This window comes from Calliphora vicina, chromosome 4 (assembly GCF_958450345.1).
Source record: "Calliphora vicina chromosome 4, idCalVici1.1, whole genome shotgun sequence".
In the NCBI taxonomy this organism is placed as follows: Eukaryota; Metazoa; Arthropoda; class Insecta; order Diptera; family Calliphoridae; genus Calliphora; species Calliphora vicina.
The window spans coordinates 98,966,061-98,982,628 of record NC_088783.1 but is presented as its reverse complement, the minus strand read 5'-3'; the positions used below and the strand labels follow the sequence as shown (position 1 = coordinate 98,982,628).

The following is a 16,568-nucleotide window of genomic DNA, read 5'->3' as shown; positions in this document are numbered from 1 at the left end:
CTTCTCCTGGGGTGGTAAGTGCCTCAACAAGTCTTTTAAAGTAATAAATACATAATTAATTATAAATAAAAATATTAAATAAAACAAAAATGTTTGAAAGAAATTTAATTATTACGGCAGAAAAATAAAACCAAAACAAAATGAAAAGGGCAGTTCACAAAGAAAGAGAGAAATATAATTCTAGATCATATTCTGTCTCGTGACACCTCTGCGCTCAAAAGAAAGCTTTGGGACAATAGCCCTAAATTCAAGGTTATAGAAACTTCTGACGTACCCAGCACTAGTTCCAACAGATTTCAAATACTATCCGATGACGAAGAAGAAGCAGTTGATATTAAACAAAATATTCTTCCTATAATTGTGTATTCTGCCCCCAGTTTTTTGACTGTTATTGGATTAACTGAAGACAATTATACATAATATTTCTGTGTATTGAAGAAAACCTCTAAAGGTCAACAAAGGTCCCACACAATGCACCAAGTGTGCTATGTATGGACATGGAGCAAAAAATTGTAATCGTGTCGTAGTGTGTTCAGCCTGCGCTGGAAACCATGATTATGCAGTATGTTCACTTAACACAGGTGCGAGTACAACTTAAGGATTTTTATTCATAGAGCTGATGACCCAAAGTGCACCAGTCGGCAAGAATATTTAGGATTCCGGCAACGAGTAATTTTTAAATCAAGGACGATCAGCAGAATAACTAATGTTTCTTATTTTAACGAAGACGAGCACGATTTTCCTCAATTGCCAAAACAAGAACCCAAAAATAATACATGTTATTCCCACGCTTAAAGGAATTTGTATTCAGAGGTAGTTAATAACGAAAGCTACGGCAAAAATAACAAGAATTACATTTGGAATGAAAATTATGGATATATTTTTCAATTCTGTCTATGCTTTGCAAATATGTCAAAATAAGTACGACAAAATACGAGTTTTGGGTATGATACTTCAACATGCCATATAATTCAACAATGTTCATGTTATGCATTGATATTGATATTCTCCTTTTAAGTGAGACTTTTTTGAAACCATACAACAATTTCAACTTGATGGCTATAGAATTCATAGATAGCATCGATCTACGCATGGCGGTGGGCTTCTAATTTCAATACAAGTGATTTTTTAATAAACGCCCAGTTATATTTACTTCTGCATATAAGTTCACACTACCAATTTGAATTCTAATTTGGATAAACTTAAATCTTTTTCTAACGGCTATTTTATATTTGGTTAACTGAATGCCCAACAGACACTTTAAAATTGTATGTCAAATAATTCAACTGGTAAGTAGCTCTTCAGCCACTGTCTCCTATTACCTATATGAATATACTCGTATGGACAAAATATCAACACAGTGCTGACGTATACAGTAGACAAACTCGTGTCTCAAACCTTGAGACACATCCAAATATTTTACAGTCGGACCATGTACCAATATCTTGTGTTATTTCTGGACATGATCAGAATATGACATTCATTTCTCTTTCGTGTTACTGTTACTAACGTAGGTAATCTATACTTTTCTTTTAATAAATTAATATCTATAGTTAATGAAGCTTTTAAGAAAATACATGTCGCCCTCAAACATTCTTGGCATTCTGACTTATAACTTACCAATTTATCTCGAGTTAAATCGTGTATATTTTTATTGAAAAATAATAAAGCCCGAAGGTTAGATGATTAGATAGATTACTTCTTTGAAATTTTAAGTACGATTTTCAATTCTTGTTTAATAGAAGGATATTTTCCAACGATTTTTAATAAGGATAAAGTAATTCCAATGTATAAACGAGGAAAGGATTCCAAATTAACATCCAGCTATAGACCAATTAGCATTCTAAGTCTATTAGATTAAGTAGAAATTTATAACCGGCTATGGTCAATAAGGCTAGGTTGTTGAAAATAAATAAAAAAAATAAAAAAGTATTAGAGAAAATAATAAATAAGAAATTCCAGACTTTTCTAATCGAAATAATATTAAAACTCTACTGTACATCAACTTAAAAAGTTATTAATTTTATTGAAATTAACAAAAGAAAGAAACGAGTAAGAGTTACTTTTCTTATTACAAATTAATACCTTCAATTTGTTGTATCTATACAAATGGAAAATAAAAGTTAATGATTTTAAAAAACAATTTTTTATATTTCCAGATAATAGGTCGCTAAAATGTATTCCTTCAAAACATTTATATTCTAGTGGCGTTTTAACCCTACTAAAGGATAATATTAAATATCTAGGACTTAGATAAAAACCTATAATTTAAACAACATGTAAAATATATTTATGGAAAAGCAATTAAATGCTTTTGCTTCTTTTTTAAATCAAAAAATATATGATACTAAAAGTTCCAACCCTGCCTGATTTAATTAAAAAACACAAAATGATAAATATTTTTGTACTGAAAAAGAAAAATAATAAATATGTGTATATAAACCGGTTAACCGAAAAACCCCGGTTTTTCTTCACAATTTAGATTTTTTTGTGAGCCGGTAAATTTAAAATGTTGATTTTCGGTTAAAATTTGGCACTAAAATCAAAAAATGTCATGTTTAGGTGAATTTTTTTTTTTATTTATTATCGATTTTGAAAACGAATTCTGGTATATTACTTGAATAACCAACTACTTAAAAAATTATATTTGAAATCGAACGAAATTTGTCACACTCTTTCAAATTGATCGATTTCCATTACATTACATGTATATAAATCATTTGGTCTGATTTAAAATCTAAACTGCTAATATATAAAACACTTTCATACAAAATTTTAAGCATTACCATAATTCTAAATTACAAATGCATGTTTGTAGTCAGTAACTCAAAATCACTTTTGACAATTTATCTTTCCGAATCGAAGAATTTGCAAAAAAATGGCATCGATTTGTTGTTGCATATTTTTGCTTATTTTGTTATAAATGCATATTTTTCCATTTTATTGCATATTTAATTTTCTTTTGGATATATTTTCATATCAGTGTACACTGTACATTAGACTGTACCTCAAAAAAATCCCCGTACACCCCCCAATATAATGTATTTCTGCAAGAGAGTTACGAACAATTTCTTTTTTGCCGAACATAGTGGTCGCCTTTTTAAATTTTTCGATATATTTTTGCCATTTTGCCGGATCATAAAATATTAATATTTGTGTCTCGGTAAGACCAATGTTTTGCTCTAAGGGCCCTATATCCAAGGTTGCCAACTCTTCAGCTCAGAAAATGGCTATATTTTAGAAATTCTAGAAATGGCTAAAACCCAAAAATAACTGAATACAAATTCAAAAATATTACATTTATTGCCCCCCATCACCACGAAGTTTGATTAGTGTTAACTAATAGTTATACTGACAGTTTTCAAAAAAAATTTTTACCGACTTCGTGTTAATGGGGTTTAGCAGATTTAAAGATTGTAATATCAATATTTTTTTTTTCCTTTTTGATAAATTTTCCTTTTTGAAACAATTTAGAAGACTGTTTTCATAAAACCAATAATATTCTCATCAAATCATCAACAGACGAATTTGTTTAAAAAGACTGTTTCTTTGTCATTTGATAAAAAATACTTTTTTATTTTTAAAAAATTACAAAAATGTTCAAGAAAAGTATAAAATAAAAAAGGCTAAGACAAAATAAAATGGCTAGATCTTCCGGCTAGATTAAATCTAGCCATTTTTGTATGGCTAAATGAAAATAAAATCGCTAGATCTAGCCGGAAAATGGCTAGATTGGCAACCTTGCCTATATCTCAAGTATTCCGTTCTAGTATTTATCCACCAGATCTTTCTTCCTACCACCCGTATTTTGAAAGAAATAATAACCCACTTAAAAAATCATATTTGAAATCGTACGAAATTCATCACACTCATTCAAATCGATAGTTTTGAAACTAATGAATTTCCATCACATACCGGTATATCAATCATTTGGTCTGATTTAAAATCTAAACTGCTGATATATAAAGCTGTTTCGATACAAATTGTTAAGCATTACAATGATTCTAAATAGTAGAGGATGATGAGTTTACTTAGAATCTTCGTCTTTGCCAATTTAGAATTTTTACTGCTGATCTAGCACTTTTTATAGTTTTGGATAGTTTTTGGTTTTTTATATACATAGATGAAATCGCAGTCATATATCGTCACCTAAAATGCAAAACAACATATCATCAAACAATTCGAAATTGATTTTATTATTGATTACGATTCATTATATCATATTACTTTTACTGTCAAAAATAACAATGTTATAACCAAAATTCAAAACAAAGTATCATCAAGTGCATGATTTTCTGAAACAAAATAACGTATACGTTTTGAGTAATTAATTAATAAATAGTATTTTATCTTATTTTAGGTAGTTTCCAAAATAAGATAAAATGTTTTTTTAATTTTTTGTTAAATTTTTTAATAATACATGTAAGAAATACTGAAATTACATTTCCTTATTAATAATTCTGAGGATGTATTTTTATTTTACTGTATATACAGTGGTGGCCACGAATTTAAGACAAAAATTGTTTGCTAAATTCCACGTGATTGTCAATTATTTTTTCAAATATTTCCACACATATGTATGCATGAGGACTGTTTTAACACACAAGTGTGTTTTATTCGACTGTGTCAATTCATACATATTCACCACGAACACATAAAATTTTTCTACAGCTTGACCAAAAAAAATATTTTTTAAATAAACATATTTTCTCACATTTATATCATTATATTTTTATTATTATAAAATATTCGGACCAAATTTCGTATTTTTAGTTCCATTAGTTTCGGTCATGTCATGTTATTAACAGCGGATGTTCGCTGAGGTGAGTCAACGTATTTCCACATATCTTTGTCCATATATGTTTTACCGATTTTTCCAAACATTTTTCAGAAACTAGAAACATTAATAATAAATTTCATACCCTTAGAGGTCCTTTTATTTTGACTCTATCGCACATAAAATTCAGTTGATGAAAAAAATTCAAGTATTTGTCTTAAATTGGTGGCCACCACTGTATGTACATTACGGTGGCCTCGTTTGTATGGAGGAATAATAAGTGAAAGTTTAGTTTGTTTCAGGGTACCATTTCCCAAAATGTTTGTTCTAACGTCAGTATTTGGTGAGCTGGATCAAAAGATAATAATTTTTATTATTCCAAGTTTTGCAATTAAATATATAAGTTTACCGAAACGGGTTTTCCGTTTTTCAAACATTTCATTTATATTGAATTTTATTTGAAATTTTCGAAACCTATTTCCTCCCCGATCTGAAGTTAGCTATATGTTCAATACGATTACAATATTTTTAAGGTTATACAACAAGTATTTATTTTATCTGATAAATGAAAAACTAGTGTTATTAAATAATTTAAATAAAATTCGAACTTTCAAAGGCCTTTCACATGATACCAATATTTCATATGAGTCATTTGCGAGAAATATGAAAAAAATCATAAAATCTTTAAAAAGTATCATCTTTTTATACTGAATTCAGGAGAAGCTTTTATTTTAGTTGGGAACATCTACAATATTTTTTGGTGGCCACCCTAACGTACATGTATCTCTTGTATATTAAACGCTCTGATAGCAAATAACAACTGAATGGAATTAAAAGTTTACCTGTTTTTTTTTTTAAACATTCACATAAGTATATAAAATTGTTGAATTTACTTTTGTTGTTGCCAACTTTTATCCTTGCAAAGGTGTCTTTCTCCGCTATTACTATGCTCTCTTTCTCTCTCGCTGCTCTCTGTCATGCTCAAAAGGATATTTTTGCTAACATTTGCATTAGCACAGAGTTAAGGACATCTTTTTGTGTATGTGTCTCAGATAAAGTCTATAAATAAAGTTGGCAAAAAGTAAAAATATTGTTCACAATTTTTACCTAATTAAAAATAAGTTGAAACTGTTGAATATTATAAGTATTAAAAGAAATGCTAAAAGTATTAAAGAAAATACCTTTTGAAAATCATGTTTAGTGCTTCTTAAAGTAAATGTAAGATATACAATTAATATTAAAATTATGATAGGGCTTCCATTTGTTGTGGTTGTTCTATATACATTTTATATTTTAACGTGTGTGTGTTGTTTTTTCTTCCATTTGAGGGTGAAAATTTGTCTGGATGTCTACAAATGTCACTTTGATTTTTTCCATGCAAATTCAAGTGAAAGGAAATAATATAATTTCGTATATTCGTTTTCTGTGCACAAATTTAAATAGTAGTTTATATTTTTGAAACAAAATCTTTGAAATGATATGTCTAATTTATATTAATATACTAGTTTTGCGAATTGAACTTTCTGTATCATAGTGAATTATTTCAAGCTTTTTGTTTCATTTAGAGTGAGTACTTACGTGGACATATATTTGTTAATAACACACCCGTATATTTTACGATTTAGTTTGTAGTTTTTACATACACTCATGTACTATATACAAATGTATTTATGTATGTATGTATGAATATGCATACATATGCATATGAAAACCGGTAAAAGTCAAATAATATATCAAAAACCTTTTTTAAAACAAAATTTCTTATTTCTTTGCCAAAAAATAATGATAAGGATTCAATTGTTAACAGTCATCATATCTTTTGTGTACATGATGTATACAAAATGAAAAAAATTCTCTGCATCTGTATACGATTATTAATCGTAATTATTTTTGTCACTATAATATTTATGGAAAAAATTAAACAATATTATTAAACTCATGATACAATAATTGTAGAAGGTAGAATCACTAGGGAGAGTTTTCAATATTTATTCCTATAACGTCAAACTTTGATTTTGATTTCTTTTCATATTTTTTTATATATTCTTTTGTTTGACGTTACAATAATTGTATAATTGAGAATTTATTTTCTACTGAGTGTACCTTATATTGTTGTATCATGATTAAACTTAAATAACAATGAAAATCCTAATGTAAAATGTGTGACTTTATTTTGTAAAAAGACAGTTCGATGTCAAACTAGACTTGCCATCTTTTGAAATTTCCAAAACGGGACACCACTAAATGATCAGAGAAAAATTCAAACAAATTCGTTTATAATTATTATTCTATTTTATTTATTAAAATCAACAATAACACATTAATTTTAATTGTGTAAAATCTGGAGAACTATCAATGTGAAAGTCTTCGAACTTTATACGAGCCAATTTCTTATCTGTGTGTGAAGTCTAACCAGAAATAGGACACTATACGGAGTTTGACAGAAAATGGGCGAGATTGGATTTTTTGAAAGTAAATAGTATTTTCAAATATTTCGAGTATGTACTATAATTGTGAAATTCTTCAAACTTTATATGAATCAATTATATCACGACATGAAGTTTAACCAAAAATGGGAAGAATCGGAGGTGACTTACCCCCACCTACCACACAAAGGAAAATAAATATCTTCAGAACTATAATTGCGAGATTCCTCACACTTTGTCCGAATAGCTCTCTTATCATTTTACATAGTTTGGCTGAAAATAGTCGGGATTGGATTTGTGGGCGTGGCACCTCCCATACAAAGTAAATTGTTAATTTCGAATATCTAGGGCATATTTCACTAAGCTACAAGTTCACAATTACAAGTGTTTTTGCCTGTAAAATTGTGAACTTGTGAATAATTGTGTTTCATCAAAATCCAATTACAAGTTAGTAGCTACAAGTGAATTTTACAAGTCTACAAGTGGTTTTGTTTCACTAAACTAAATTTGCACTTGTACACTTGTAGAATTGTAGAAAAAAAACTTATGGTCGTCGGGACCCTCAGAAAATTTTACAAGTTACAAGTGAATGATAAATTGAAATAAAATTTGATTTTTAACTATTTTTTAATAAAAATTAGTTAAAATAAACACTAAATCCAAAAATTTTAATTTTAATTATGATTTGGTTACCTTAATATCGAAAGGCCCTAAGTCGTGTTTTTTTAAATCGAGATTTTTTTGCTAAATATGATATATGAGTGGACCATTTATCGAAATACTCGAAAATCTGGGCTTATAAAAAACACGAATTAGGGCCTTTCTATATTAAAGTAACGATTTTTTTTTTTAAATTTATTTCATAAATACAGAAGTCATGCCACCTAATTTTAAGGCAATTGGTGTAGGATATAATATGGTTGAGCTTGACCGACTATACTTTCTTACTTGTTTTTTTTTTTGCTTTTGGAAATAGCCACTTTGGAAACCTAAACATATGTAGACAATTCTAAATTAGTACCCATAATTACAAAAGTATTTATTTTTATCAGTTTTATCAGCACATTTTCCTATAGATTGGGTCTAAAAAATATGAAATATTATTGAAATATGTTATATTGCGTTTTTATAGGATATTTTAGCATTTTGAGTAATAATAAATAAGAATTGTAAAATTAATATCACAATATATACAAGAACTTGTAATTGTAGAAATTGTAGTTTACAAGTGCAAATAGCTATAAGTGTTGTGAAAATTTTAATGAAACACAATTCATCAGCACTTGTAAGAATTAGACTTGTAATTGTAACTTGTAAACTTGTAGAATTGTAGTTTAGTGAAATAGGCCCCTGGAGTAATATAATTGTAATGTATTTAAACTTTGTATGAATCAAATTCTTATCACTGTACGGAGTTTAGCTAAAAATGGTCTTTATCGGAACAGTGGGTGTGGTACTTTCCATACAAAGTACATAGTCAATATTGAATATCTGGATAACTAAAATTGCCAGATTCTTCAAACTTTGTCTGAAAATTTATTTTTTATAATTTTACCCAATTTTGACATTTTTTTTATTTTACTACGTAGGGGTAACGAAGCGCAACGGGTAAAGCTAGTATTTAATAAAGTTTAATTATTTCAGTCCTTAATTTAAAATTTACATTTTTAATCGCTTTTATAAGCTTTTTTTTATTATTATTATTTGAAGTAATAAATTCAACGAACTCAGTCCATTTCAATGGACCAACAAATCTGTATCGTGCCATTTATTATTCATGAATTTTAAAAAATGTTTTTTCGGAACTCATAGAAGTTAATGCACTAAGTATATTGTTAAATACTGATATTCAGTTTTTAGAAAATACTATATTTCCTTGTCTATCAGTATTTCCAATTTTTGATTTTTTTATATTGTTTGTGGTAATTAATGAAAAAGTTGTTTTTTTTTTTCAAAACGGGACAAATGGCGGTATCACCTGTTCGTACTAGATTAAAGATGAAATGCAACATGTTTCTTTAATCTAGTACAACCGCGATAAGGGTGAATATGTCTTAAATCTAAGTCAAATCTATAAAACCAGTAATGAAGATTCTATTTAGAATCCTAACTCAGATGTCAGACCGAAATTATCGTTATCATTCAAATACCATTACAGCAAATGGCATTCCAACGGCAGCTGGTTTTACGCAACAGAAAGGGCTGTCAACTAAGCAACCACTGCTGCAGCAACAAAACAGCAGCAATTGTCGATTCACACGACAGCAGTTTATACCCACCGGAATAACCTCAGTTCTCTCGGCCAAGGGGTGCTTACTCTGCAATCACTGCTATTAACATTACCTTTTAACCGTTTTCTCAATAAATTGTTTTACTCAATATTTTCATAGTTATACCCAGCTTTTTTTTTCCTAAACACCGAAATGTTTTAGCGACAACTTAAATAGACAAGAACAAATGTTATCACAATTTAAAAAGTTTGATGCAATTTTCATTAAAATGTTTGACCCCTAATAAATCTAACATAAATATGAATACATAGTTCTTAAAGGCTTACAAAAAAATTGTTGGTATATTTTTATTTTTAGATTTTTGCAATATAACATCATTTAAATATTTAAATGCTTAAAATAAACTAAACCTTTTTGAAAACGCATGATTTTGTATTTCCAATTTGTTCGTTATATTATATTATTATGAATTTATATTATGTATAATTAAATTTCCTTTCATATTTATTTCCCTTCATATATGTATGTATATTTAGTTGGGAAGAAAATTGGTAAAACTCTGATATGGCAGAATATTAAGTTAAAACTGTAATTCCGTTTTTAATCCTTAAATGTTTTAAATTAACTCTAAAAATTTGTTTTCTGGTTTATAGATAAAAATGAAGCAGTTCAATGTGTCGGTCATCGGCTTGTCCGGGACTGAAAAGGATAGAGGCCAAGTAGGCGTAGGTAAATCATGCCTGTGCAATCGATTTATAAGGCCCATGGCTGACGATTATTTTATAGATCACATATCAGTGCTAAGTCAGGTAAGATAATAACATACAAAACAAGCAACCATCAACCACGGCTAAGCGAATTTAATGTGCATTGACAATTTTATTTGTATAAATTTTAGAGTGATTTTAGCGGTAGAATTGTCAATAATGATCATTTCCTCTATTGGGGTGATGTACACAAAACAACCGATGAGGGAACGGAATACACATTTCATATAATTGAACAAACAGAATTTATGGACGATTCTACATTCCAGCCATTCAAGGTTGGCAAAATGGAACCTTATATAAAGAGATGTACCGCCACAAAAGTATTTTCACAAGAAAAACTCATGTACATTTGTAAAAACCAATTGGGCATCGAAAAGGAATATGAGCAGAAAGTATTGCCAGATGGCCGTTTAGTTATCGATGGTTTTATTATTGTATTCGATGTGAGCCCTGTGCCAAATAGAAATATTGAGAAACAAGTAGAGTTTGTTCAGAATGCCATTACTTTAATATTAAAGAATAAGAAACCTCTAGTGTTGGTGACAACAAAAAATGATGATTCAAGCGAAATATACATACGTGAAGCTGAAAAAATTAGCCAACGTAAGGAATACAAAGGAATGGTGCAGTTGATTGAAACATCGGCACACGAGTCTATAAATACAGACTTGGCATTCTTAGTGTTGGCGCAAATGATTGAGAAAGTAAAAAATCGCATCAAAATTATACCATATCATGAGGCTGCTCGATCACGAAAGGAATTGCTGGAAAGTCGCTCCGAAGCCGTGACACGTCTTATACGTAATCAAATTACAGACTATCATATACTTTGGTCGCAAGGCTCAAAAATGCTTGCACAATTTAGAGAGTGGACTGAGTTTCTTAATATATTTGGCCATGATGCTGGACAAAAGCTATTTAGACGGCATATGAAAAAGTTGAGAGACGATCATTTGAATAAGAAATTACATCAGTATTTGGATAAGTTTGCTCGTACTCTCGAATTCATGTTGCCAGACATAAATGCCATATCAGCAAGTGACGACGATGTTTGGGAATGTGCCAAGGGCTATATTCGAAATCATTTAGAATTTGACCAATACTTCTTCGAGTGTCCCCAGGCAACTTGGCAGGAACTGGTCGACATGGACGAGACTGAAGATGAGCTTCGTATACCTTTCGATATTTTGGAAACCTCTGAATCCGAGACAGTCTTTAGGAATTTTTTGAACTCAGTTCAGCAAGATAAAAAGAAAATCGGGTAAGAAAAACTCATACGTGATAAGAAGTGTAAAATCAATTCTATTTACATATCCTATTTATTCCTTAGCTGGAAACAACAATTTAAAATGTTGTTGGAAGAGTCTGGCTTTGTTACCCCGGGAAAACAACTGTCAGAAGTTCGAGTTCTTTTTATGGGACGCGAATGTTTCGAGGCTTTATCCGAGCATGACTGTCAGCAAATCTATGATATTCACCAAGATGAAATTATTGAAAAAAGTAAACAGAACTTTGTCGAACTACTTTTGGAACATGCTCAGTTTTTTCAGCAATTTAAAAATGTCGATATTATAACCCAAGATGATGTTAGACAAATTACTGATGTCCTCCAAGACGATTCTAGGTAATGAACAAATCACTCATACAATAACTGTTCATTGTCAAGCTAACATTATTTATAATAAATCGTTTGTAGGTATAAGATACTGGATCGCTTGGATCAGGAGAGACGTGTGATTTTGTTTCAACACCTTGGCTTTATGCATTGTCCTATACGTGACCATTGCCCGTTTTACCATAGTTGTGTTGACAATTTGGTCGAAGAAATTCTAGCCGACAAATCAGGTGGAAATCTTAAAACGTTGGGTGGTGGTGTTGGTATTGTTGGCGGCGTTAATGTCGGGGGTGGTGTTAACTGGAAAAATCAAAGTACTGATAAAACTCTTAATTTGCTCATTGTGGGTTCTGAACACTTGGCAAGTGATTTGCTCAATGACATACGCATGTGTACAGGCTCTAAGGGAGAATACATCTATGAAAATCAAACGTATTATCTTAACTATCGCATTGCTAATGGCGACATGGAAGCCTTCAAGGCCATCGATGTATATTCAAGTGGTGAGTAAAGATGTTCGTAGCAAACATGATTTAAAAGGCGTAATTTAATCCATTTCTATATAACATTTCGACAGGATTAATATGTGTTTATTCAAACCAACAGTCGTTTGAAACTCTTAAGGATAATCTAGAACGAACATTACTTTGTAATCTAGAGTTGGAAGATAAATTCGAAAATCTACCAATTGTTCTAGTTTACCAGCCTCAAGATTTAAAAGAGAATGAAGTAGATTATTTGCGTAACGAAGGTTTAAGGTTGGCCGAAATGTTGCATTGTGATTTCATTGACCACCAGCAGAATCATCAGAAATATGTGTATGATATTTTAAACATTGTAATTGATTCATTAAGGGTCACAGAAATGAAATCACTCGAGTCGTATCCACCAAATCAAACCGACCTACGCATTTTGGTTTGTATGTTCTGTGGTGACCAATACGACATTGAAAACATTGTTAATCCCTTAACAACTGAGTCAACATTTTGCAAAGCAGCTGAACATTCCATAGTAATTGATGTTTTCATAGGAGACTCTAAGAAACGAGTCGAATTTATAATTTCATCATATCACGGTATAAATCAGTATCGCGATGAATTAATACATGGTTTTATTTTTGTATACTCAGCCAAAAGACGCTCTTCATTGGCCAATTTGAAGTGAGTAAAATTGTTAAATACTGGAATCCACAGAAATGCAAATGTGTTTTTTTTTTATTTTTATCTATAGTGTTTTAGTTTCACAAAACTCCAATATACCACTGCAAATAGTTGCGATTACAGAAAGTGGTGGTGCCAATGCATTTTTTAGCAGCGAAATCTGTCAATATCTAATAACGGAAGGTAACTCATTAGCCGATCGTTACAAGGCTAGTTTTATGACGTTCTCGGCAGATCAATATGTTAAATGTAAGCATTCATAAATACGTGGAATAAATCAATAAAATATTATTATTATTTATTTTATTGTCTATTTTCAGTTGCTTTCTACAGTCCTTTCTTAAAGAATGCTTGGGATAACAAGTATGAAGTTGAAAATTTACATGTTGAGGAGTCAATTACATTGGATTCGGGAGAAGGCACACTGGAGAATTCGGTAAATCAGTTACCGAGACCACCACCACGCCACGAAAGTTACATGCTTTCAAGTACCCTAGGTACTGATGGCTCTGGTAGTGAAAATTACGAAATGCTTCCTACTCGTTCTCTAAATTCATTAAATGGTAAGTTAAATTTATAAAATCTCCTTACAAAATGGGGAATTTTCTTTCACACTATCGTTTTTAGAAGAAAGAGACATATCGTTAGATGAAATCTATGAAGAAAGCAACGAAAAGCCAAAAATGCTTCACCAAAGTAAGTAAATTTCCTCAAGTCATTTTATACGAGTTGTCATATGGTCACCAACAAAATAAATACACTTGAACTGATTTGCAAGACTAAAAACCATTGCAAACCCACCATTCAATTATAGTAAATTCAGAGAATTTTCCGTAAAAAAATTTATTATTTCATTTTTTTAAAATATTTTTTTTGTTTAATTTACACAATAATAATAATGGAAGAGGATATCATAATATAGTGTAAAGTGAAGGTGTATATTATTAACATACACTCAGAGGCCATCAACGTGATCTACATTGTGAATCAATCAGCGAAAATATCAAGGAAATATGTAGCTATAATTAGATAAAACTACCTTACCGATATACATATGGGCAATTCCACGAGAATCGCTACCACGACTGAAAACACAAAAACCCTTGAAACTTTTTTTCAAGATGATTTGAATAGAAGAAAATAATAAAATGTTACTATGTGAAAGTATTTTTATTTACTGAGAATTAACTTACAATTAAAATTATAAGCTAATTGAATAATAACAGCAATAGCATCAAAGGCCTTCAGCTTTTATGTGAAAGTATTTAGATCATATTACAACATTTTAAAGACAAAAATAATAGTTTAAACTGATTATATTTAATTTTTTAATGTTTTAGGCTAAAATTGCGGCGAAAACTAGGCTCCCAATTAGCTAGTAGTATGAAATGAATTTGACTCTGTTTGTTTTTTTGCTATTGTCAAATTGTTTATTGAAATCGAATGTATATTTTCTATTCACTTTTTCAGTTTTTGTATACATATATTTACAGAATATATATTGTTTTATTATAAGAGAAAAATCTGTCACGTACGGTATGTCACGTACGATATTAAATTTTATTTATTATAAAATCATCCAAAGATTGTTTTTATTTAAATATGACGGATTGTAAAGGAAAAATATTTCGTTTAGTGTAAGAAATTAAAAGAAAACATAACGCCTCTCACGATTCGCATAATTCTACATGTACCTCAAAATGAGTTCCGTTTTATGTCACGTACGATATGAATACATAGTACATAGATATACCCTTATTTCGCTCAATATTTTGGACAACAATATTTCGAAAGAACTTTTTATTATTTTAAAATATAGTACCCTCTGAATGGAACATAAATACCAAATTATTTTTCAGATACTCTTATTTTTGCAAAATCTATTCCACTCTATAGGCGTACAAATATCACGTACGATGATATGGAATTGCCATTATGTCATTAAGCCACCTCATTCCTTTGTTGAAGCAGCATATGTTCTTCATCTTTTAGGACACTGCTAATTGGCAATATACTTGTAGTGCATTTAGTGACAACTTTTTTATTTCATATATTTTACAATACCAGGAATATGTTCAGAACTTGTTCACTTCGCATCCTTAAACCACAGTCTTGGATGTAGAGATGTCGCCACCTAGTTCCAGTTCCATGGAACAATATTGTTAATCGAATGTACCTTTATAATAAATAAATATATTTTTTATTACTTTTATTCACTTACTATTTTAAGCTCTTATTCATTGTGCTCCCATATATGTAAAGCTCACTCCAGAAAATAATTCGGGCAAATTCTGCCGAAATCTAAAACACACTTATAGAGTCTTATTAAGCTCATTGACTTCACACCTGCCACATATACTACCTCAAAAGGTAGTAAGTATAGTATGATATCCAAAGCTGCCTGAAGTGTGATATAATATCATCAGTTTAAGCATCTTTCTAAAAAAATTCCACTCTCATAGACTAACGGCGTTTTCTTTTCTGACACAAAATGTTGCCAACATATTATTTTTTATTAATGGTTACCCATACCCTCATAATTTGTTACATTTATAACGATCACAATAGAACAAACACCATTTCCATTTATGCAATTTTCTTTTATGTAGATTCTATATCGTCCCCTTAACAAAACAATAGTGTATAATTTTTATTGCCATTTCGAAATAATTGAGTTTAAAGTTTTTGTGTCAGTAGACATCTAGAACAAAAGTACTATTTCAATTGATCTTTTGACCCACTTTGTGGAAGTAGAATTTCACCAAACGGGGGACGATATATTCTATAACTATACTTTTTGCTTCCATTTTAACACTTTTAATCAAAAAATACAAAAATAATTAATTAAAACAAACGAACTCAAATAGCTGTTTAAAAAGGGTTGACTACCCCTTTGATATAATTGAGGGTGAAATATGTAGCATATTTTCGGGGTATAATGTTGCCTTAATTATTTAAAAAGAACACGTTATACGATTATCAAACTACATTTTTGAAGGCATAATTTATGCCAGAAAAGAAAACAACATAAGATGCCAATAATTCGTTCCTGTGTGTTCCACATCCAACATAATTTATAATCCAGAAAACTCAAGTACTTGGCCTCGTTCGATAATTTTAGCTCCAATTATCGGCATATTAATACACTGGCTTTCTGAGTTAACTCCTAGTCCCTTACTTTCAGTCCAGGAAAACATTAGGTTGACCTGCATGATTTCACTGATAGTGGAAGAATTTTTAGTTTTCTAACGTACTTTAATCCCAGCTTAAATATATTAGATAAATTCACTGAGATTTATTGTTGGGATCAGATTATCTGGAAAGGTTTTACCAAAGACTTTAAGAAATCTAAAGATGTTATACAAATAATACAAACATTAGAGCGAATGAGAACAACAAACACTCAAAAATCGACAGTTAAACACCCAAGGAAATAGTCAGTCAACAAAATAGCATCATGTTAGAAATCCATTAAAATAAATAAAAAGTTCACATTTGAAATTAGTAACAATTATATGGTTTGTAACATTCTTAACACGTTATTATTAAAAGTAATATATGGCTGTTTTTTGTATTTTTTTTTGGCAGT

The 16,568-nt window shown here is 30.0% G+C and overlaps 1 protein-coding gene across 4 annotated transcripts in view; it reads left to right on the top strand.

Annotated features, from left to right (window-relative positions):
- The window catches only part of RhoGAPp190 (Rho GTPase-activating protein 190), a 52,480-nt gene that overhangs the window by 10,432 nt on the left and 25,480 nt on the right, over positions 1-16,568 (top strand). For 2 of the 4 annotated variants that reach the window (XM_065510283.1, XM_065510282.1), the window contains exons 2-9: positions 10,088-10,243; positions 10,333-11,465; positions 11,535-11,828; positions 11,901-12,322; positions 12,397-12,979; positions 13,050-13,228; positions 13,300-13,542; positions 13,607-13,675. In XM_065510283.1, the coding sequence (XP_065366355.1) occupies positions 10,088-10,243; positions 10,333-11,465; positions 11,535-11,828; positions 11,901-12,322; positions 12,397-12,979; positions 13,050-13,228; positions 13,300-13,542; positions 13,607-13,675 (3,079 nt within the window). The remainder of the gene's footprint in view (positions 1-10,087; positions 10,244-10,332; positions 11,466-11,534; positions 11,829-11,900; positions 12,323-12,396; positions 12,980-13,049; positions 13,229-13,299; positions 13,543-13,606; positions 13,676-16,568) is intronic. The other 2 variants (XM_065510284.1, XM_065510285.1) reach the window with 2 other exon arrangements.